The 20992-nt window shown below is 62.8% G+C and overlaps 1 protein-coding gene across 1 annotated transcript in view; it reads right to left on the reverse strand.

Moving 5' to 3' along the window:
* Nucleotides 1-4843: 4843 nt before the first annotated feature.
* BTBD16 (BTB domain containing 16) overlaps nucleotides 4844-20992 on the reverse strand; it is a 30472-nt gene continuing 14323 nt past the window's right edge. Inside the window, exons 10-16 of the mRNA XM_054728664.1 lie at nucleotides 18690-18809; nucleotides 12115-12206; nucleotides 9884-9966; nucleotides 7146-7223; nucleotides 6382-6480; nucleotides 5455-5643; nucleotides 4844-4988 (exon numbers count right to left, since the gene is read on the reverse strand). Coding sequence (XP_054584639.1) covers nucleotides 4920-4988; nucleotides 5455-5643; nucleotides 6382-6480; nucleotides 7146-7223; nucleotides 9884-9966; nucleotides 12115-12206; nucleotides 18690-18809 — 730 coding nt within the window. The 3' untranslated portion in view covers nucleotides 4844-4919. The remainder of the gene's footprint in view (nucleotides 4989-5454; nucleotides 5644-6381; nucleotides 6481-7145; nucleotides 7224-9883; nucleotides 9967-12114; nucleotides 12207-18689; nucleotides 18810-20992) is intronic.

A 20992-nucleotide genomic window follows, 5' to 3' on the forward strand; every position in this document is an offset into this window, starting at 1 on the left:
TTTTGTCGGGCCTGCGGATGATGTCATAAACGTCCACACGGCCCTTGGCAGGAACGAGGCGCCCTACCCCTGGTCGAGGACTTCTGCTTGTGCAGAGAACTAGATGGCCGCCGCTCTGTGGCCTCCGCCCTGGCCCAGGGCGCTGTTTGGAGGGGCTGTTACTGGTGCCAGACAGGCCTGCGCCCCGGCCCGCCTCCCTCCCTCGCACCAGGGAGCCCCTCACTCCAGGGCTGGGAGCGTCAGCTTCCTCGTTGGCCGGGTGAGCCCTCCGCGGCCCGCAGGTGGTGAGGATGGGGCCCACCGCCCGTCGGCAGAGCCGTGTGCCCTCTGCCCCACCCGCCCCGCGCCTGGTTGCCCACCTTCCCGTCCTGACACAAGCCGGCCGCTCTCTGGAGGCTTTCCTGCGTGTCCTGAAATGCCCTCCTCCACTTCACTCTGGTGCCCGCGTGCCACCCCCGGCCTGTTTGTTTTGGACGTGGGAGGCCAGCCAGGGAGCGGCGGGCCTGCCCCTGCGGCTCCTCACAACAAAAGCTGCGCCTGACTCACGGCTGGGAGAAGCCAGCACGGCCAAGCAGCGCCACAGCCCCGTGGGCCGCGGGCTCCCCGTGGGCAGGACAGCCGGCGGGGGGGGGAGGGGGGTGCCCAGGCAGAGGGACGGGGACAGGTGCCTTTAAGCCACGCACGGGATTCAGGCTCTGTCCTGGAGAAATGAGAGGGGCCGCTGAAGGGGCTTTTATTTTTACTTAAACTGTTGTTTTTAAAATATAGTTTTATTGATTTCAGAGGAAGGGAGATGGAGAGAGAGATAGAAACATTAATGATGAGAGAGAATCATGGATCGGCTGCCTCCTGCACACCCCCCACTGGGGATGGAGCCCACAACCCGGGCCTGTGCCCTGACCGGGAATTGAACCGGCGATCTCCCAGTTCCTGGGTAGATGCTCAACCACTGAGCCACGCCAGCCGGAGGGCCCTGACCGGTGTGGCTCAGTGGATAGAGCGTCGGCCTGCGGACTGAAAGGTCCCAGGTTCGATTCCGGTCAAGGGCATGGACCTTGGTTGTGGGCACATCCCCAGTAGGGGGTGTGCAGGAGGCAGCTGATCGATGTTTCTCTCTCATCGATGTTTCTAGCTCTCTCTCCCTCTCCCTTCCTCTCTGTAAAAAAATAAATAATAAAATATATTTAAAACAAACAAACAAACAAAAAACACAAAGTAGGGACTTTGCTGATGGACACGCAGACGCGTTGGGCAAAGGGGAGCACCGCTGGGCAGACCCTGTGCCGCTGCCACCCTGTCCCGGGCCGCCAGGCTGCTCTCCGTTCGCGGGGGAGGACGCGAGCGCAGAGGAGCCAGCTCACCACCTTGCGCTTCCTCCCCTGCCCCCCGCCCCCCCCCACCCCACGTCTCCCGGACACAGACGAGCACTGAGCTTAATGGACACACACACACACACACACACACACACACACGTTAACGGCAGGACCCCGCAAGCACAGGTCCCAGTGGGTAAACCAAACAAAGCCTGCTCATCGGAGCGAAGAGCAAGGACACGGAACCTGCAGGTGTCTGCACGCGTCCCTGGAGCGCGGTTTCCCATGATGCAGGGGGGCTGGTGACCTCACTGCTTAGCACATCGGCTCAGCCTCACACACGAAGGAGCAAAGAACACGATTCTCGCCTTCGGCAAACAGCCCGTTGCCCCGTGCCCCGCGCTCCCGTGTGCGCACTGGCCCAGCTCACAGACGCTGACTATCCCCCGGCGGCGGCGGGTCGTGGGCCAAAACCGAGGCCACAGTTAGAAACGCAGCAGCATTTTTTTTTTTTTTTAGAGAGAGAAGAAGGAAGAGGGAGAGAGAGAGAAACATCGATGAGAGGGAAACATCATTGATCAGCTGCTTCCTGCACGCTCCCCACTGGGGATCGAGCCTGCAAGCCAGGCAGGTGCCCTGACCGGGAGTGGAACCAGCCACCTCTTGGTTCACAGGCCGACGCTCACCCCTGAGCCACACGGGCCCGGCAGGGACGCGGACAGCAGGTTGACGCTGTCATGACACGCACAGGCGCAGTCGGTGGGTCGTGTTTTGTCAACCTGTTTTTCACTGTGGCTCCCCGTGTCCCTCGGAGGTGGATGGGGGCGAAATAAAACCGGTCCCCACAGACGAGCATTGCTCTTGGCCTCCGAGGGGCTCCTCGAGCGTGGTGGGCCCAGGCCGCGGTGGCCCAGTGGTTAGAGCCACGCCCTCACCCCGAAGGGTCTCAGGTTTGGTTCCCGCTCAGGGCACTGCCTGGGCTGCAGGTTTGATTTCTGGCCCCAGTCGGAGCGCGAATGGGAAGCGGCCAGTCCATGCGTCTCTCTCACATCCATGTTTCTCTCTCCCTCCCTCCTTTCCTTCCATTCGCTCTAAACATCAGTGGAAAAGAATAACCTCAGGTGAGAATTAACAACAACAAAGGCTGCCAGTTCGACGCCCAGTCAGGGCCGCGCCTGGGCTGCGGGCTCCGTCCCCGGGACGGTGTGCGGGGTCAGCCGGCCTGCCGCTCCCCCTGCCCCTGGGGGGCTACCGATGGCCCCGGGCACGCGTCCTCAGCACACACGCGTGCTAAGACCCTCCGTGAACTCCTCCTAAACACGGGGGACCCACCGGGAGGAGCAACTGCCCAAAGCACCCCGCCCTGGACCCCGCAGCCCAGTCCAGGAGGGGAGGGGCGGGCGCTCTCCGTGGTCCCTGAAGCCTGGGGGTGGGGGGGCGGGGAGAGGAGGCAGGAGGGACCCCAGGGAAACCCCTCCTGCAAGGAGGAGAAGGAGGAGGAGGAGGAGGAGGAGGAGGAGGAGGAGGAGGAGGGAGGGGGGGAAGACGTGTGGGTGGCACGTGAGACTCCGTGCCGACGAGCACTCGGCCGCCGCTTTGGGGCCGTGGCTGTGGGCTTTAAGTTCCAGCCTAAGGCAGTTCCACTTGTGCGAAGGGTGTGAAAGGTCAGTGGGAGAATGTATGTCTCCTCTCTTATGCTTCCCAAGCTCGGAGATTTGTGACATCCACACCGTGGACCCTGGGGTGACCCAGCCTCGCCTGGAATGTGCAAAAGTTCCCTCTCAACCGCTGAGCGGGGGGCTCTCTCCCTGGCAGATTCCTGCCCCTGAGGTGCTGGCTCCCCTTCTGGAGGCGGAGCTCGCCCCCTCGTGGAGGAGGCTGGAACTTCGGGCTTCTAGCCGGTGGCTCACCCGCGGGAGGGTGAGCAAGAGCCACAGGCTTGCTCTTGGGTTGGGATGATGATGGTTTTCTGTCCTGGGTAAGGAAGACAATCCGGTGTGTGGGGTGCAGGGGACGCAGCCCCATCCTCAGGCCTCACCCCCCGGGCCGCGAGGACCTGGACGGCTCTCCCGACACCGGTCAGCAGCCGGGCCTCAGCCGCAGCCGCAGCCAGGAACGTGCCCACAGCCCGCCAGCCTGCACGCGGCTCCCCCTGCCCCGTTCTCAGAGGAGGACACGGCCCTGCTGCCCGACTGTGGGCTGGTGAGGCCGTGAGCAGGGTCCTTGCGAGCTGCCTGGCCTCCTGACCCACAGCCAGGATGTGATGATAAACACGTGTCGCTCGCTCTACGCCGCTAAACAGCGGCACTTGGTTCCACCGCAACAGGAAACCAGTCGGCAAAGTGGGAAGAAAGACTCTCTCACCTTACCTTTTCCGAGCCCCGGGGCTCCTTTCAAAGTGGCAGAATGGCCTGGCTCAGTGGTCGGCAAACTCATTAGTCCACAGAGCCAGATATCCACAGTACGATTGAAATTTCTTTTGAGAGCCACATTTTTTAAACTTAAACTTCTTCTAACGCCACTTCTTCAAAATAGACTCGCCCAGGCCGTGGTATTTTGTGGAAGAGCCACACTCAAGGGGCCAAAGAGCCGCATGTGGCTCGCGAGCCGCAGTTTGCCGACCACGGGCCTGGCTGATGTGGCTCAGTGGCTGAGTGTTGACCTATGAACCAGGAGGTCACAGTTCAATTCCTGGTCAGGGCACAGGCCCGGATCGTGGGCTCGATCCCCAGTGGGGGGCGTGCGGGAGGCAGCGGATCCATGATTCTCTCTCATCATTGACATTTCTCTCTCTCCCTCTCCCTGCCTCTCTGAGACCAATTAAATATTGAAAAACAAATTTAGAAATAAAGTGGCAGAATGGTCAGCAAGTCAGTCACTCTGCACCTATAGCTGCTCCCCCCACTTCCCGCCTCTGGCTCCTGTGAGCCCACGCTGCGGGGGACCACAGCCAGGGGTGGTGGCGCCCCCAGCGGGAGGGGGCGTTTCTGCCGGGAAGCCCATCCAAGAGCCCCAAGAATGCAAAGTCGGCCTGGGCTCCAGGGGCCTTAGGGGGTCGGTGATGGCAAACGGACTCACGTCTCCACTGCTTTCCACCCTCAGACAACACAAACGTGGGTGCTATGGTCTGACCGTAACCCCCCTCCCCCCCCGAATCCACATGGTGAAACCCAACCCCAAAAGTGATGGCAGCAGGGGACGGGCCTGTGGGAGGTGTGGCGCTCACACGGGTGGAGCCCTCACACGTGGGGTTAGCGCCCTTCTCAGGGGGCCTTGGCAGGCGGCCCCGCCCGGTCGGCCACATGAGGACCAGGGAGGAGCTGGCCGTGCATGAGCGGAGGGGGCCCCCCAGACACCACGCCGCGCCTGCCAGCATCTGACCTGGGACCTCCAGACCCCAGACCTGGGGGTAACACGTTCCTGTTGTTCACACGGTCACACGCCGCCGCAGCTTAGCCAAGAGCAGACAGAGACCACGGGCTCCCGTTCTACCGAGACCACTGCTCACGGAGCGTCAGCCGATAAGGGCGGTCCCTTCAACGTCACTTTATTGGCCTCCGTGCAGAGCGGAGGGCGAGGAGGCATCGCAGGTTCTGCTGGGGGCTGTCAAGATGCCGGGAAGATGAAGGAAAAGCTCACGTAGATCGGGCTGCCCGCAGTCTGGATTTGCAAGACCTACAGGATGAAGCAACGCAGAGGCAGTGGGCTTGGCCACGGGCACGCGCCCTCCGGAGGGGGCGGCCTCCGCTCTCAACTCTGGCTGCTCATTTGAGTCACTTAGCGAAGGCCTTTGAAATACACTTAACATGTTTAAGTCTATGCCCGGCCGGCGTGGCTCAGGGGTTGAGCGACGACCTATGAACCAGGAGGTCAGGGTTCGATCCCCGGTCAGGGCACAGGCCCGGGTGGTGGGCTCGATCCTCAGTTACTTCCAGGTCTGGGGCGTGCAGGAGGCAGCCGATCCGTGATTCTCTCACATCACTGATGTTTCTCTCCCTCTCCCGTCCTCTCTGAAATCAATACATATTATATATATATATATATCCCATTAGTGATTTATATCTTAATGGAACTGATTAGAGAGAGAGAGAGAGAGCGAGCAAGAGGGAGAAGGAGAAGGAGAGGAGAAACGACCACTCACCTGGCTCCTGCAGTTCGGCCGGACGAACCGGAACTTCTGCATGACGGGCTTGGTCCCGAACTCCTGCCACCGGCCGTCCACCAGCGCCTGCGCCCTGATCTCGTACTTGACCAGGCGCTCGGGCCGCAGGCTGACCAGGCCGTGCTCGCAGACCTCGGAGGGGAACCCCACGTCCGCCGGCCTGATTCTCTGCGAGGAGAGCCGTCGCCTCAGGCGGAGCCGACTCGGCTGGCCTCGCGCTGGGACCCCCGGCTCCCGGCCCATCGCCCTCCTGCGAAGTGTGCGGAGCGGCCGGCAGGCATTTCCCAGAATCCCATTTCCTGGGCGCCCTGACCACGTGCAAACCACCAGCCAATGGACTGGGCTTCGGCCGACCCGGACTAACCAAGCTCCTTGACTTGGAAGGTCCTCATGGCGCTTTGCCAGAACTTAAAAACCCACGTGGTGCCCGGCCGGCGCGGCTCGGTGGCTGACGTCAACGCATGAACCAGGAGGTCACGGGTTGATTCCCGTCAGGGCCCAGGCCCGGGTTGTGGGCTCGATCCCCTGTGGGCACTTCCTGCTGCCCCCACAGACAAGTGACCACCTCAAACCACCGCCCATGGTGCAGGAAATGAAGAGGAACTACGTAACGCACATGTGCAGCCAGAGCCTCGACCCCCTCCCCCGCTTCTCCTGCCCCCCCCCCCCCGCAGCTTTGCCAATAGAGGCCATGTGACCAGAAGGCACTCAGCCTGGAGAGCTGCACCTGTTACACGAGCTCCCAATAGTGAGCTCCCTAGATTGTTGCAAAAAAGCAAACGCGTCGCGTCTATGAGTGGGATTAGCACCAGACTCCCAGCGATTGATAACGATCGACCCGCTGTTATTGACGTGGGTGGGCTGGGCCCCAGGCCGTCTCGGGGGCCCCCTGCCGCCCGCCCTCACCTGCATGTAGAAGCTGTAGGAGGTGCTGTTGTTCCGGACGCCCCGCATGGCAAAGAAGAAGCCGTAGATGGCGATCATCTCCGAATACGTCGTGTACTCCTGAGAGGGGACGGAGACGACAGCGTGACGAGGGGAATCGGCAGCATTCAAAGGCAAGGGGGCAGCCCGGCCGGCGTGGCTCAGGGGTTGAGCCTTGACCTATGAACCAGGAGGTCAGGGTTCAAGCCCGGTCAGGACACATGCCCAGGTTTCCGGCTCGATCCCCGGTAGGGGGTGTGCAGGAGGCAGCCAATGGATGATGTTTCTCTCTCATCATGGATGCTTCTCTCTCTCTCTTCCTCTCTCTCTAAAAGTCAATAAAAATATATTAAAAAAAAATAGGTTCACCCTCGAAACCTTAAACACCGGCATGGAGCGGTTTCTCTCCCGGAGCAGAGGATCTGTGTCGGGGGACAGGGGGTGAGCCCTAACCCAGACCGCCTAGGCCTTTCCCAGTTTTAGGACGGAAGCCCGGCATCCCAGGGAGCGCCCCATCCCTGGGACCCGGCACAGCGGCCACCTCGGGGAGATGTGACGAGCCCATCGGGTTGCTGAAGGGCCCGTCCCAGGCCCGTCTTGGGAAGTTTATTTCCGAGGGGCGGTGAGCGTGCGGAGGGGCCCCAGCTTCCTCTTCCGCCCTGGGCTTCGTACCAGACGTCAGAGGGATCCTGCATGACCCTGACCGAGCCCAGGAGGCGGTCCCGGCTCGGGCCCAGCGCCAGTACCTTGTAGAACAGCAGCCCGAACCGCACCGCCTGGTTGGTGAGATCTTTTGCAAAAGCCATGTCGCCCCCGCTCTCCATCTGCAAAGGAAACACACAGTTTACCGGCAGCCTGATGGCCGTTTTGTGTTTTTTTTTTAATTTCTTTTTTTAATATATTTTAATATTTTGTTGATTTTTTACAGAGAGGAAGGGAGAGGGAGAGTTAGAAACATCGATGAGAGAGAAACATCCATCAGCTGCATCCTGCACACCCCCCCCCCCATTGGAGATGTGCCCACAACCAAGGTACATGCCCTTGACCAGAATCGAACCAGGGACCCTTCAGTCCGCAGGCCAACGCTCTATCCACTGAGCCAAACCGGTCAGGGCCTGATCGCCTTTTAAAGATACATTTTTTTTATTTATTGATTTCAGAGAGGAAGGGAGAGGGGGAGAGAGAAACATCAATGAGAGAGAATCATGAATCGGCCGCCTGGGGATCGAGCCAACAACCTGGGCATGTGCCCTGAGCAGGAATGGAACGTGACCTCCTGGTTCACAGGTCAATACTCAACCCCTGAGCCAGGCCGGCCGGGCCCTGACATCAGCTCCACACGAGCTCCCCGGTCCTCACAGCCCCGCTGCGGGGGGAAGAGCTCTGTCCGGGTCCTGCATTCAGCCCTTGGGCCGGTCCACGGAGTTCACTGAAAACCTACTCGGCGCCAGGCACCGGCTCGCTGCCTTCAGAGAACACAAAGACCAGAGCGAGGAAACGGCCCGAGGGGTCACACCGGGGAAACACGTGACCCCGAGGCAGAGGATGGTCACAGCCAGGGGCCAGGGCCACGGGGCCCACGTGGCCAGCTCCCCCTGTGGGCTGGGCTGGGAGTGGATTTCAGGAGGCCGACGTTGGCGGCAGGGGGTGAAAGGAAGGAGGTGGGAGGGGCCTGCAGGACGTGAAGAGGGCGGTGGACACTTCCTCCCCCTCCCTCCCTCCCCCTCCCTCGCCCCTGTGGTCAGAGTCCAGCCCTGAACTAGGCCTCAGAGCAGCTCCGTCCCAGGGGGTCCTCTCCTGTGGGCGGGGCCTGAGCGCCGAGGTTTGCACGTTACAATGGCTGTTTGTGGAGCTGAGCTGCGTTTTCAGGAGACAATCGGGCAGCCTTCGAGCTCAAACACTGGCCCGTTTCATCCCAAACACGGGGCTGGACACACATCAGAAGCCGCCGTCTGCAGGGACAATGCACAGAGGGGGGAACGCCACGCGGACAGCTCCTCCCTCGCCAGCGAGGCAGGAAGCGGGGGAACGAGAGGCCGTTGTGCGCTCCTCAGTGAACGGAAGGGGTCCGGGGAAAGCTCGCCCACGTGCCGGGCGAGCGCCAAGGGGGCCCACGCCTCTATCACTGAGGGGAGGGGAGTCACCGGGCCCCACGGTTGTTCACAGGATTTAAGAACAAAAATGCAGCCTTTTCCACTCTTGAGAATCTCCCATGAGAGAATGGCTCCAGGTACAGCAAGAGAAACCATAGGTGCAAATACGTGGGCCACGCCGTCATTTCTAACAGCCACGGATCGTGAGAAACACCGTGGATGTTCTACGGTGAAGGGATGGCAACGCGGCACGGGCTATACCCGTGGTCGGCAAACTGCGGCTCTCGAGCCACATGCGGCTCTTTGGCCCCTTGAGTGTGGCTCTTCCACAAAATACCACGGCCTGGGCGAGTCTGTGTTGAAGAAGTGGCGTTAGAAGAAGTTTAAGTTTAAAAAATGTGGCTCTCCAAAGAAATTTCAATCGTTGTCCTGTTGATATTTGGCTCTGTGGACGAATGAGTTTGCCGACCACTGGGCTATACTATAGGGTCTCCTTTTGGTGGAAGAACTTGCAGCCATTAAAAATGGTGTCAGTGAGCCCGGCTGGTGTGGCTCAGGGGTTGAGCGTCGGCTTATGAACCAGGAGGTCACGGTTCGATTCCCGGTCAGGGCACATGCCGGGATTGGGGGCTCGATCCCCAGTGGGGGACGTGCAGGAGGCAGCCGATCCATGATTCTCTCTCATCATTGATGTTTCTCTCTCTCTCCCCCTCGATCTTCCTCTCTGAAATCAATAAAAACATTTTTAAAAAAGGTGAAAGGCAATAAAATTTGATAAGGTGTTAGCAATGCTTATCTGTGGATGATGGATCTGAGGGTATGTATTTGGTATGTATTTTCTTTCCATTTCTCTGCATCTTGAAAAGTTTCAATAATAAAATGTTCAATAATGTGACATTGGTGCTCTAGCTGGTTTGACTCAGTGGACAGAGCGTCGGCCTGCAGACTGAAGGGTCCCGGGTTCGATTCCCAGTCAGGGCACACGCCCCGGGTTGCAGGCTTGATCCCCAGTGCGGGGCGTGCAGCCAATCCATGATTCTCATCATTGATATTTCTATCTCTCTTCCCCTCCCTTCCTCTCTGAAATCAATAAAAAAGTACTTTTAAAAAATGAGATGCGGCGTCTGGTGGGTGTGGCTGGCGCGCCTCAGCCCCATCTCTCCCTCCCGGCCAACAGGACGGACGCTCTGAGCACCTGGGCTGCACGGCTCCCGCCTCCCCTTCCCCTTCCCTGTGGCTCTGCCACGCCCCCTGGCTGAGGCCCCGCCATCCGGACCTCAAAGGCCCAGCGTTTTCAAATGCAAAATGCTTCTCCAGAGAAAGCAGCCGGAAGGCAATGCATTTCGGTAATTGGATAATTGCTCTCTGCTCTGGCGGAGCCAGCGACTCACCGCGTGGTAATGGTTGGCGGTGACCCGGATCAGCCAGGACTCGGGGAAGAAGTTCAGGTGCCTCAGCACGTTCAGGTCCTGGCCTGGAGGGAACACAGGGAGCGTGTGAATGCATCTGCTCATCAGAGACTCGCAGAGAAAAAGGAGGAGGAAGTCAGACGGAGGCCGTCCCCAGGCCCGGAATCACAGGGTGAGCGGGACCCCGGGGCCTTACAGAGCACCTCCCCAAAGCGCCCCCCATCCCGCCCGGGCGAGGGGAGGGCTGAGATCTGATAGTGCCTTCGGAGCGTCTCGGAGCAACTTGGACCAAGCTGCCTGGGCGCCATCCCCGCCGGGAGAGCGTGCGCTGTATCTGGACAACCGGACGTGGTTTGAAAACGACCCACAGCCCGGCCGGCGTGGCTTAGCGGCCGAGCATCGACCCAGGAACCAAGGGGTCACCGTTCGATTCCCGGTCAGGGCACGGCCCTGGTTGCAGGCTCGATGCCCAGCAGGGCAGGCAGTCGGTTGATGATGTTTCTCTCTCATTGATGCTTCTCTCTCTCTCTCTCTCTTCCTCTCTCTCTAAAAATCAATAAAAACATTTAAGAAAAGAAAAAAAAGTCCTCAAATGCCCTTTCAGACACTAAGCTCTCACTGGGTGGCCTGCTGGGCCGCCCACACACACTCCCGTGTCTCCCTCCTCTGCCAGGTCCCAGCTGCCTCCCCAGGCCCAGAGCCTGAGGTTGGGGAGCTCCAGTCTGGACCACACGCAGCCCAAGTTTCCCCCCAAACTCTGAAACGGGCACCCCAAGGGGTGCAGGGCTCGGCATGGCCCTCGGAGGCCTCGGCAGCTTGCGCTCCACGTCCAGCAGCCCCTCCATCCGTCTCCACGTTTCCTGGAAGCTCCGCGTATGACCATTGTACAGACAGGTACACTGAGCCCCGCAGCGACTCTCCCAAAGCCTCACACGGCTCAGGAGTGACCACGAGGGATCTCAGCGGACACCTTTGGAACCATCGGGCGGGCAGGTCCCCAACAGCCTCCCACGAACGCACTCCATGTCCTCAGAAGCTCGGCCGGTGGCTCAGTGGTTAGAGCGCGGCCCCGCCCCTGCGGGCTCAGTGGTTAGAGTGGCCTCCCCCCGTGTGGCTCAGTGGTTAGAGCACAGCCTCCCCGTGTGGCTCAGTGGTTAGAGCACAGCCTCCCCGTGTTGCTCAGTGGTTAGAGCACAGCCTCCCCGTGTGGCTCAGTGGTTAGAGCGTGCCCTGCACCCATGTGGCTCAGTGGTTAGAGCGGCCCCGCTCCCGTGTGGCTCAGTGGTTAGAGCACAGCCTCCCCGTGTGGCTCAGTGGTTAGAGCACAGCCTCCCCGTGTGGCTCAGTGGTTAGAGCACAGCCTCCCCGTGTGGCTCAGTGGTTAGAGCACAGCCTCCCCATGTGGCTCAGTGGTTAGAGCGTGGCCTGCACCCATGTGGCCCAGTGGTTAGCGCACAGCCTCCCGTGTTGCTCAGTGGTTAGAGCGTGGCCTGCACCCATGTGGCCCAGTGGTTAGCGCACAGCCTCCCGTGTTGCTCAGTGGTTAGAGCGTGGCCTGCACCCATGTTGCCCAGTGGTTAGCGCGGCCTCCCCATGTGGCTCAGTGGTTAGAGCGTGGCCTGCACCCATGTGGCCCAGTGGTTAGCGCACAGCCTCCCGTGTTGCTCAGTGGTTAGAGCGTGGCCTGCACCCATGTGGCCCAGTGGTTAGAGCACAGCCTCCCCGTGTGGCTCAGTGGTTAGAGCACAGCCTCCCCGTGGTGCTCAGTGGTTAGAGCACAGCCTCCCCGTGTTGCTCAGTGGTTAGAGTGTGGCCTGCACCCATGTGGCTCAGTGGTTAGAGCGCGGCCCCGCCCCTGCGGGCTCAGTGGTTAGAGTGGCCTCCCCCCGTGTGGCTCAGTGGTTAGAGCACAGCCTCCCCGTGTGGCTCAGTGGTTAGAGCACAGCCCCCCCGTGGTGCTCAGTGGTTAGAGCGTGGCCTGCACCCATGTGGCTCAGTGGTTAGCGCGGCCCCGCCCGCGGGCTCAGTGGTTAGCGCGGCCCCGCCCGCGGGCTCAGTGGTTAGCGCGGCCCCGCCCGCGGGCTCAGTGGTTAGCGCGGCCCCGCCCGCGGGCTCAGTGGTTAGAGCACAGCCCCCCCGTGGTGCTCAGTGGTTAGAGCGTGGCCTGCACCCATGTGGCTCAGTGGTTAGCGCGGCCCCGCCCGCGGGCTCACCTCGGGTGATGCCGTGCAGACGCAGGCAGAGGAAGATCTCGGCGAAGCCGCACTCCATGTCCTGGTCCAGGAAGCAGGGCTTCTTGGGGGAGCTGGTGACAGAACAGGCCCAGAGCTGCTCTCCGGAGCCGGCGAGGCAGCCAGAGCCACGCGGGGCCCAGCGGCTTCCCCAGCCGGGCGGGCGGTGCCGGCTCTCGGGGCGCCGGGGGAGGGGGAGGTAGGAGATGACCCTGTGAAGGCCCCCAGCCCTGACAGCGAGACAGATGGCTGCTCCCCTCTCTGCCTCCCGCTGAGCCGGGCGCACAGCAGGGGCCCAGCAGTACTTGCTAAGGGACGGACGGGAACACACGCCACTTTACGGAGGATTTCGAGACTCTTTTCCCCGTGAGCCTCCCAGGCTCCCGGGACGGACGGAGGGGGGTCTCAGCGGCTCCCCTTTACGGGCAGGAGCAGCGGCTCAGCGGGACTTGGACTTGGGGTGTCGGACGCCCCTCCACGCACGGCGCCCTTGGACTGGGCGGCCCGTGGAGCCCCTTCCAACGGGCTTTCAGACAGAACCGAAAAGGAGCAGGGTCAGCCCTGGCCGGCGTGGCTCACACGAAGGCTCTCGGGTTCAATTCCTGGTCAAGGGCAGGTCAAGGCCACACACCTGGTTGCAGGTTCCATCCCTGGCCCCAGTCGGGGTGCCTTTGGGAGGCAACCAATCTCTCTCTCCCCCCCCTCCCCCCCGTCCCTCCCTCTCTTCCACACTCTACAAATCAATGGAAAAAAGGTCCTGGGGTAAGGGTTAACAACAAAAAATAATAAAATTTTAAAAAGGATCAGGTCGGGCGGGTGACTGGTGTCTGCAGAGTCACCTCGAGTCCCGGCTCGTCTGCGGCTGGAGGACAGGCTGGGCTGGGGAGACCCTCACAGACGCACACCCACCCCCTGGTTGCGACACCACTCGCCTCACAGACGGCCACTTCTCACGGATGGGGACGCGGGATGGGGACGCAGAGTCACTCCCTCAGGCAGAGCCTGCGGGTGCCGGCCCAGGCGCTTCCCGGTGAATTTTCCATGAATCAGGTGCCGTCCCGGCAGGCTGAGCCGCCCGCCCCGTGTCCGCACATCCGTCCCTCCGCTGGAGGGGCCCCCAGCCTGGCGGGGCCAGTTTCCATCGCGTCTGGGAGTCCCTGGCCTCTCCCAGCGGCCCCGGGAGGGAGGCGTGGGGGGCTGGGGAGTCGGAGGAGGGAGGTGAAGGGCTGGCGACAAGCTTGGCTCTCGGTGGGGTTCATGATCTCCGCCCCCTCTACATGGCCGAGCCGGGTCCCTCTCACAGGGAGAAAACGGCCCGGCCGGCGTGGCTCCGTGGTTGAGCGTCGACCTGTGGCGAGCCGGCACGGCCATGGCATACTCAGCCCCAGGCGCCTTATGTGCCGCGCCAGCTCAGCCAGGTTCGGTGACCCTGAGAGGGGGCGGTGACGGATTGAGGACAGACCGACAGACAAGAGAATGAAAGCTGGGTCTGGGTGGGACGCTGCCCTCTCTGATGGGGAGACAGCGCCACGGACGACCAGTCGTGTCGTTATTTTACAGCCGATGCCACGAGGCACAGTGAGGGCTGGTCAGGATGTTCACAGCATTCTCGTGGGTTTCGATCCCACTCAGCTACATGCACCTGGTCCAGCTTTGTTTACCTGCAGCCTCTGTCTCTCAGGCACGTGGGGCCACGTGTTCGGACCAGAGGTTCACGCTCACAACTCCAGCTGTTGGCTATCATGGTGCTGGGAGGCTCTGCCCTCCACACTGGGACGTGCACGTGGCCATGAGGACTGTGCCCTCTCGTCAGTCCGAGGCTTGACCCTGTCCAGACACTGTGGCCGCGCCCCACAAATAACAATATATTGAAGAAGAAGAAAATGGTGGCCTCCACGGCCAACGCCCTGGAATCTCAGAGCCTCCACCCGCCCCGGGGTCAGTGTGCCCCTGCCGAGGGCCGGCCCTCCCAGCCGGGAGCTGCCCAGGCCTCCCGAGGCCTCCCAGCCGGGCGCCGACCGGCCCCTCCCGGCCGCCTGGTGGGGAGACACTGCTCCATCCATGGCCGCCCCGTGTCACGTGAAGGGGAGGCGGCGGGCGGCGGGCGGCCACCCCTCTGCGTGGCTGTCGGTGGATCAAAGGCGGCACGGCTGTCCCTGGCGCTGAACGGTCTGTGCAAAGACCTCTTTGGGGTCAGCACCGACTTTTCGGGACAAACGTTCCGGGAACCGCAGACAAGCCGCCCAGCAAATCAGATGAATCGGGGGGCCCCCTCCGGCCGCCCTCCTGGCACGCCTTCCCCACCGAAGGTGCCGCTGCCTCTGGGCCTGGACTGTGCCCCCCGCGGAGGTGGGGACGCGGGTCTGTTGGCTCCGTGCCCGGCCCCTGTCCCTCCCGCCCCGTGGTCGGCAAACCGCGGCTCGCGAGCCACATGCGGCTCTTTGGCCCCTTGAGTGTTCTAACGCCACTTCTTCAAAACAGACTCGCCCAGGCCGAAAACCGACTTCCGCGCATGGGCCACGGAGTTTCAGTCGCACTGTACGTGCGCGCCCGCACGTGGTATTTTGTGGAAGAGCCACACTCAAGGGGCCAAAGAGCCGCACGTGGCTCGCGAGCCGCGGTTTGCTGACCACTGGTCCAGCCCATCCCTCCACGCGCCACAGTGTGTCTTCCAGGAACGCCAGTGGTTCCGCCCTGGTGCTCACACATACGTGCACACACATGCACACACGTCCACACACGGACCAGGCTCTGCCGCGCTGATTTGCCCACGCTCAGGGTCCTGCCCGCTGTTGCCATGGTTATCTGTGGGGCCAAGTCTGTGGAGATGCAATCCGAGGTCGTCCCGGCAACGAAGATGACGATGGCCCTGCCTGCTGCCCGAGGCAGAACGGGCAGGGTCTCCGCATCCCGACCTTCACCCCCGCCCTCTGCTCACGGCCGCCGCCGCCGCTGCGTCCCGGGCTGCCAGGGAACGGGGGACGCCGAGAAGCTACAGGAGGAGAGTGCCAGGTCCAGAAGGAACAGGAACCGATGTTCAGGGACCTTGAAGCGACCTTCAGCTCGGGGACGCGCTGGCGAGGGGCGGGCAGTGCTGGGCGGGGCCCGAAGGGACGCGGAAGGCGAGGACACAGGGTCAGGCAGGAGCGGTCCTGCCCGGGGCTGGCGGAGCCGCTGGGGGAGAAAACACTTTGCTGGGCCTCATGGCCGTGACTCATGGGATGTTTTTAAAGGAATGTTCTGGAAAGGAAATCAGCAGCGTGGTTACGCCAGGATGCTCCGTGTCATGACGACGCTGCGGCCACATCTGCAAATGCCATTCATTAATCACAGGAGACACGCGGCCTCTGCCCATCCCAGAGCGCTCCCCGCGAGACGTCGGGGCTCCGTGCCAGGGGTGGCCCCTCGGGTGGTCCGTGGGGCAGCGGTGCTGGGTTCGCCAGCTGGTGCTCACCCACGCAGCCCGCCCACGCTCTCGCTGCCGAGAGAAGCTCCGAGGAGAGAGCCAGTCTGTGCAGCTGCAACCCGGGAAGACTCCCTGGAGGAGGCCTCGGCCAGCTCTCCGGGCTGCAGATCCGACGGGCACAGGCGGGGGAGACGCGGCTGCAGGGGTCGGGGATGTGGGCGTGGGGGACGCTGGGCATGGGGGACGCTGGGCGTGGGGACTGGGTGGAAGCTGGCTTCCCTGGCTGCTTCCAGGGGCCCCGTCCCGGGTGCGAGCCCACGCGGAGCCTCTCCCCGGGGCCGAGAGGGAGCAGTAAACCCCCGGACAAGAACTGCGGCCCAGGGCTCAGTGAGAGCGAGTGTGGCGGGGTGGCGGCCGAGGTGAGGCATCTGCGTGGCAGGTCAAGTTCGTTTCCTGGCCCCGGGGCTGTGACAGGTTCCGTGCACTTCACGGTTCCGTGCGCGCTTCACGGAAGCTCGCGCCTTCACTTTAGGTCTGTGCCCTCCTCTGTACGCATTTGAGACTCTGATTAAAGATGTCCTTTTACACCCGGCCCGTGTGGCTCCGTGGTTGAGCGTCGACCTATGAACCAGGAGGTCGGGGTTCGATTCCCGGTCAGGGCACAGGCCCGGGTTGCGGGCTCCATCCCCCGGTGTGGGGCGTGCAGGAGGCAGCCGGTCCAGGACTCTCTCATCACCGATGTTTCTCTCTCTCTCTCTAAAGATCAATGAAAACACGTGAACACGTCGCTCTGGGGCGTGAACAAGCGCCGCCTGGGCGGCCTGCAGCTGCGGTCGGTCTGCAGCCCCCGGACCCGGCTGCCAGCGAGCGGAGAGACGGCTTCTCCGCGGGCGACGGCGGCCGCTCCGCACACGTTTGTTTGCGTGTTTTTCCTACAGGAAACGTTCCGTGTAATTCGGGACCGCCTTTCTGTGTTTGCCCGGAACAGGCTGTGGGAGCCGGGTGTGTGTGTGTGTGTTTCCTTCCCACACCGACGTCCCGGGCGCAGGGAGGACAAGCTGGCGGCGGCTCCTGGCCACCTGGCCGGGCGGACACTGCCCACTCCCCACCGGCCGGCGCTCAGCACGGGGCAGGAAGCGGGTCAGATGAGTGACCGATGGAAAAAGAGCGACAGAATGGGTTTCCTCGCAGGTACCGGGGGGACCCCAGCCCAGGACGCCGAGGACACTCCATGTTCTACAGAGGACACCCCACATTCTGCAGAGGACACCCCACGTTCCTGGAGGACACCCCACATTCACAGAGGACACCCCATGTTCCCAGGGGACACCCCACATTCACAGAGGACACCCCACACTCCTGGAGGACACCCTACGTTCCTGGAGGAACCCCGTTTGCCGCCGGCTGCCGACCGTGGCTCTCTGCCGCTTGCCTCTCACCAAGGCTGCAGCGCCGTGAGCCGCCGCGGGGACTCACTCCCATCCTGGTTCTGAGCCGGTTCCGTCCGAGACTAACCCGGAGCCGGTGGCCACGCCTCCTGGTGAGCGTGATCACGGGAACGGGCCTCGGGGCCATTAGGCATGTGGGGCGAAGACATCGGGTCACAGCTCATGATGGGCCTGGCCGGGTGGCTCCGTGGACAGAGCGTGGGCCTTCGGACTGACGGGTCCCGGGTTCGATTCCGGTCAAGGGCGTGTACTACGATGGCAGGCTCCTCCCCGGCCGGGCCCTGGTCGGAGCGCGTGCGGGAGGCAGCCCGTCGGTGTTTCCCTCACGTGGACGTTCCTCTCTGTCTGTCCCGCTCTCCCACTCCCGCCCCAAAAAGGCCAATGGGAAATGTCCCCGGGGGAGGATTAATAAAAATCAAACAAACAACAAAGCACAGGACTCCCCCACATGACGCGGCGGACACAGCGGCTCTCGGGGCCACGGCGCCAGGTGTTCCCGGAAAAGCCCCCACGCGCCGGGGCCTCCGAGCAGCTCGGGACGCGGGCACCTTCGCTCCGTGTCGACAGCGGCCACGGAGACCCCAGGGAGCCCGTAACTACCGAGGTCACGCTCACCGCACCCTGGTCCCTGGGCGCTGGTCCCCGGCTGCCCCGTGGCTCGCCTCTCCCAGGCAGGGGGGCAGGGGGGCGGGGACGCACCGGCGGGCGACAGGAGCAGTGATTCCCTAACTCGCCGCCTGGAGGCAGCCTCAGGGCCTCTGGACACGGTGCCCGGAGCCGCCCGAGCCGGCCCGACCCGCTCAGAGAGGAGGCCCGGCCGCTCGGCTCGGGAGCAAATCATCTGGGGACTCGGCGGCTCTGGGTGCCAGGCAGACTCCATCCCTTATTGTGCGCGTCTGACCCCTGGTAAGAGGGCCCGTCGCTCCCTCAGTGTCCTCGTCTGGAGAATGGGAACAACAAAGCCAGCCCGAGGAGCGTGCAGATTGAACACGGTGACTCGTCGATGCTCGGCAGAATCCCCGCATTCAGGAAGCATCGCCGGATGGTGCTGGTTGTGCTGTAACGGGAGGCCTGGTGCACCGATGCGTGCACTTGGGGTGGGGGGTCTCTCTGCCCGGCCTGCGCCCTCTCGCAGTCCAGGAGCCCTCAGGGATGTCCACCCGCCTGCTCGCTGCTCCTTAGCGGCTCCCGCCACCGCCACTGTGCTCGCCAGCCGCGAGCCGGCTTTTCTCTGAGCGGCCTCCCCCTGTGGGAGCGCACTGAGCACCAGGGAAAGCTGCTGCGTTGAGCGTCTGCCCCCTGGTGGTCAGGGCGCATCATAGCGACCGGTCGTTCCGCCATTCGGTGGATTTGCAGATTAGCCTCTTATTACACAGGCTTGTTCTTCTTCACTTAAACGAGGCCTGATGGAGGCGCGTGTCAGTTTGAGGTGGGGGCAGTGGGGGCGGTGACTCTCCCCACGGGAGGGGGGCCTCTTCCTTTACGGGACACGGAGCGCGCTCTCAGACGCCCGAGATCACGCCGCTATTCCCACACCTACACGCCTTTCTCTTTCTCAGGGAATCGTGGGGCGCAGGCCTCCCGCCGTCCCGGCCCGCGCTCGGCACCCTGGAGGTCGCTATGGAAATGCTATCACCGCCCCCCCCCCCCCCCAATGCCCTGAGCACACAGAAGGCCCTGTGCCCGCCGCCGCGCGCCGTCACCTGCTGAAGAAGGCCATCACGGCCTCGTGGGCGGGGACGGTCAGCAGCCGCGGGGTCACTTGCAGGTAGACCCACAGGAGCAGGGTCTTCAGCAGGTGGAACTCACTGAACACAAACAGGCTGGGCAGACAGAGGCGGGGGGCGTCTCAGGGAGAGCGGACGCCAGCCTGCGAGGCGCGGGAGGGAGCGCGGGTCCGGGACGGGAGTCTAGGCCTGCGCCTGCGGGCAGCCCGGGGGGAGGGCAGCTTTGGGACCGTTCGTGCGTGAGCCGACCGCTGAGCCCAGGGCCTGGCACGTGGCCACGCGCTCAGGGAACAGCGGCCCTAAGGCACGGGGCAGGGCGGGGGCCTGGCTCCAGGGCCCTCACGCGGCCGGCAGCAGCCCGGGGCCGCCCCGAGAAACGAGGAATAAAGAGCGGCGGGGGCCAGCCGGCGTGCGCAGTGGTCGGCGTCTCTGTTCGGTTCCCGGTCAGGGCACAGGCCCGGGTCGCGGGCTCGATCCCCAGTGGGGGGCGTGCAGGAGGCAACAAATTGATGTCTCTCTCTCTCTCTCTCTCTCTCTCCCTCGTTCTAAAATCAATACATAAGTTGCACTAGCCGGTTTGGCTCAGTGGACAGAGCATCCGCCTGTGGACTGCAGGGTCCCCGGTTCGGTTCCCGGTCGGGGCACAGGCCCGGGTTGTGGGCTCGGTCCCCAGTGGGGGGCGTGCAGGAGGCAGCCGATCCATGAGTCTCTCTCATCATGGATGTTTCTTCTTCTCTCTCCCTCTCCCTTCCTCTCTGACATCGATAAAAATATATTTTTTAAAAATAAAGTAAAATCAACACATAAGTTAAAAAAGAAAAAGAAACAATGTATCACAACCCTCTCACCCACCACTTCTGTGGTCACCGAGGGGAAGGCCAGCCGGGGCGTGAGGCTAACGGGACGGCGCGTCCCCGCCCACCGTCTCGCTATTCTGGGCTCAGGCGCCCTGTCCGTGGCCTCCGGCTGGTTTTCAGCCACCACAGGGGCCTGGGCTGTGGCCCTGGCCAGACCGGACCGCATTGGTCACCGTCTGGGCCGTGATGGTGAGCGGGAGGCCAGAGGTCACAGGGCCACTGGGTATGATGCCCCCACCAAGACGGCTGCCAGGACTCGCCACCCGCGGCGGGCGGGCGAGGTGCCTCTGGGCAGAACTCCCGGGTGAGAGCCTCAAGCCCAGAAGGTTCTTTGAGACCTTACGGAAGGGGCAACATGGGGGGCGGGGGGGGGGGGGGCGGGCGGTGAGAGCCCCGGAATCAGGGCCTGGTTCTGTTTGCATGAGGAGGGTCAGTGTTGGGATCAAGCCCCCGCCTTTGGCTGAATAGCAGCCCCTGGTGGTGAGCGCCTGCAGGCGACGACCAGGCTGAGGCCCGGCCGCGTGGCTCAGGGGTTGAGCATCCGCCTATGAACCAGGAGGTCCCTGGTTTGATTCCCGGTGGGGAGTGTGTGGGACGCAGCTGGTCGATGATTCTCCCTCATCGTGGATGTTTCTCTCTCCCTCTCGCTTTCTCTCTGACATCAATAAAAATATATTTTAAAAATAACAAATAAAGCAGGTGCCCCGGACATCAGCGGGGCGAGGCGAGTTCACTGTGGAAGACCTGAGTCAGGGCGCTGTGGGCCCGGCCACTCCAGATGCCAGCGCTGCTGGCCGCCCGCCCACGAGGCTCCGGCCACCTGGCACCCGAGAGCCCCGGGCGGGCGGGCGGGCCGTGCAGACAGCAGGGGGAGGGCCCGGGAGCAGGCCCCGGCTTCCACATCGGTCATGTTTCCCCGAACGTGTGCGTCTAGACACCGGCACGCAATGTTCCCGATGTCTGTTCCCGCCCCGCGTGTGTTTTCTCGTGCCCGGCCGTCCCTGGCGTCCTGGCTGCGGCCAGACGTTCCCCCTTTTCTCGGTTAAATGCCACCGGGCCGGCCGCTCAGTCTTTCCGAGGGCGGGGCGCGCTACCAGACGTCTAGGACGCCCTGTGTATCTCCACCAGTTCACAACTCTGCCCCCGGGGGGCGGGAGGGCACTGTGGGGCGGGCGGGGGGGCAGGGCGGGCCCGATGCCAGGCTGTGGTGCAGATGGTCTCGAGGCTCATCTCTATTTCTTATTTTTTAAAAATATTTTTTTACTGATTTCAGAGAGGAGGGGGGAGAGAGAGAGAGAGAGAGAGAGAGAGAGAGAGAGAGAGAGATCAATGTGCCCTGACCGGGAATTGAACTGTGACCTCTTGGTTCACAGGTCGACGCTTAACACTGAGCCACGCTTAACACGGCTGGGCTGTTGGCAG

This window comes from Eptesicus fuscus, chromosome 17 (genome assembly GCF_027574615.1).
Source record: "Eptesicus fuscus isolate TK198812 chromosome 17, DD_ASM_mEF_20220401, whole genome shotgun sequence".
Lineage (NCBI taxonomy): Eukaryota > Metazoa > Chordata > Mammalia > Chiroptera > Vespertilionidae > Eptesicus > Eptesicus fuscus.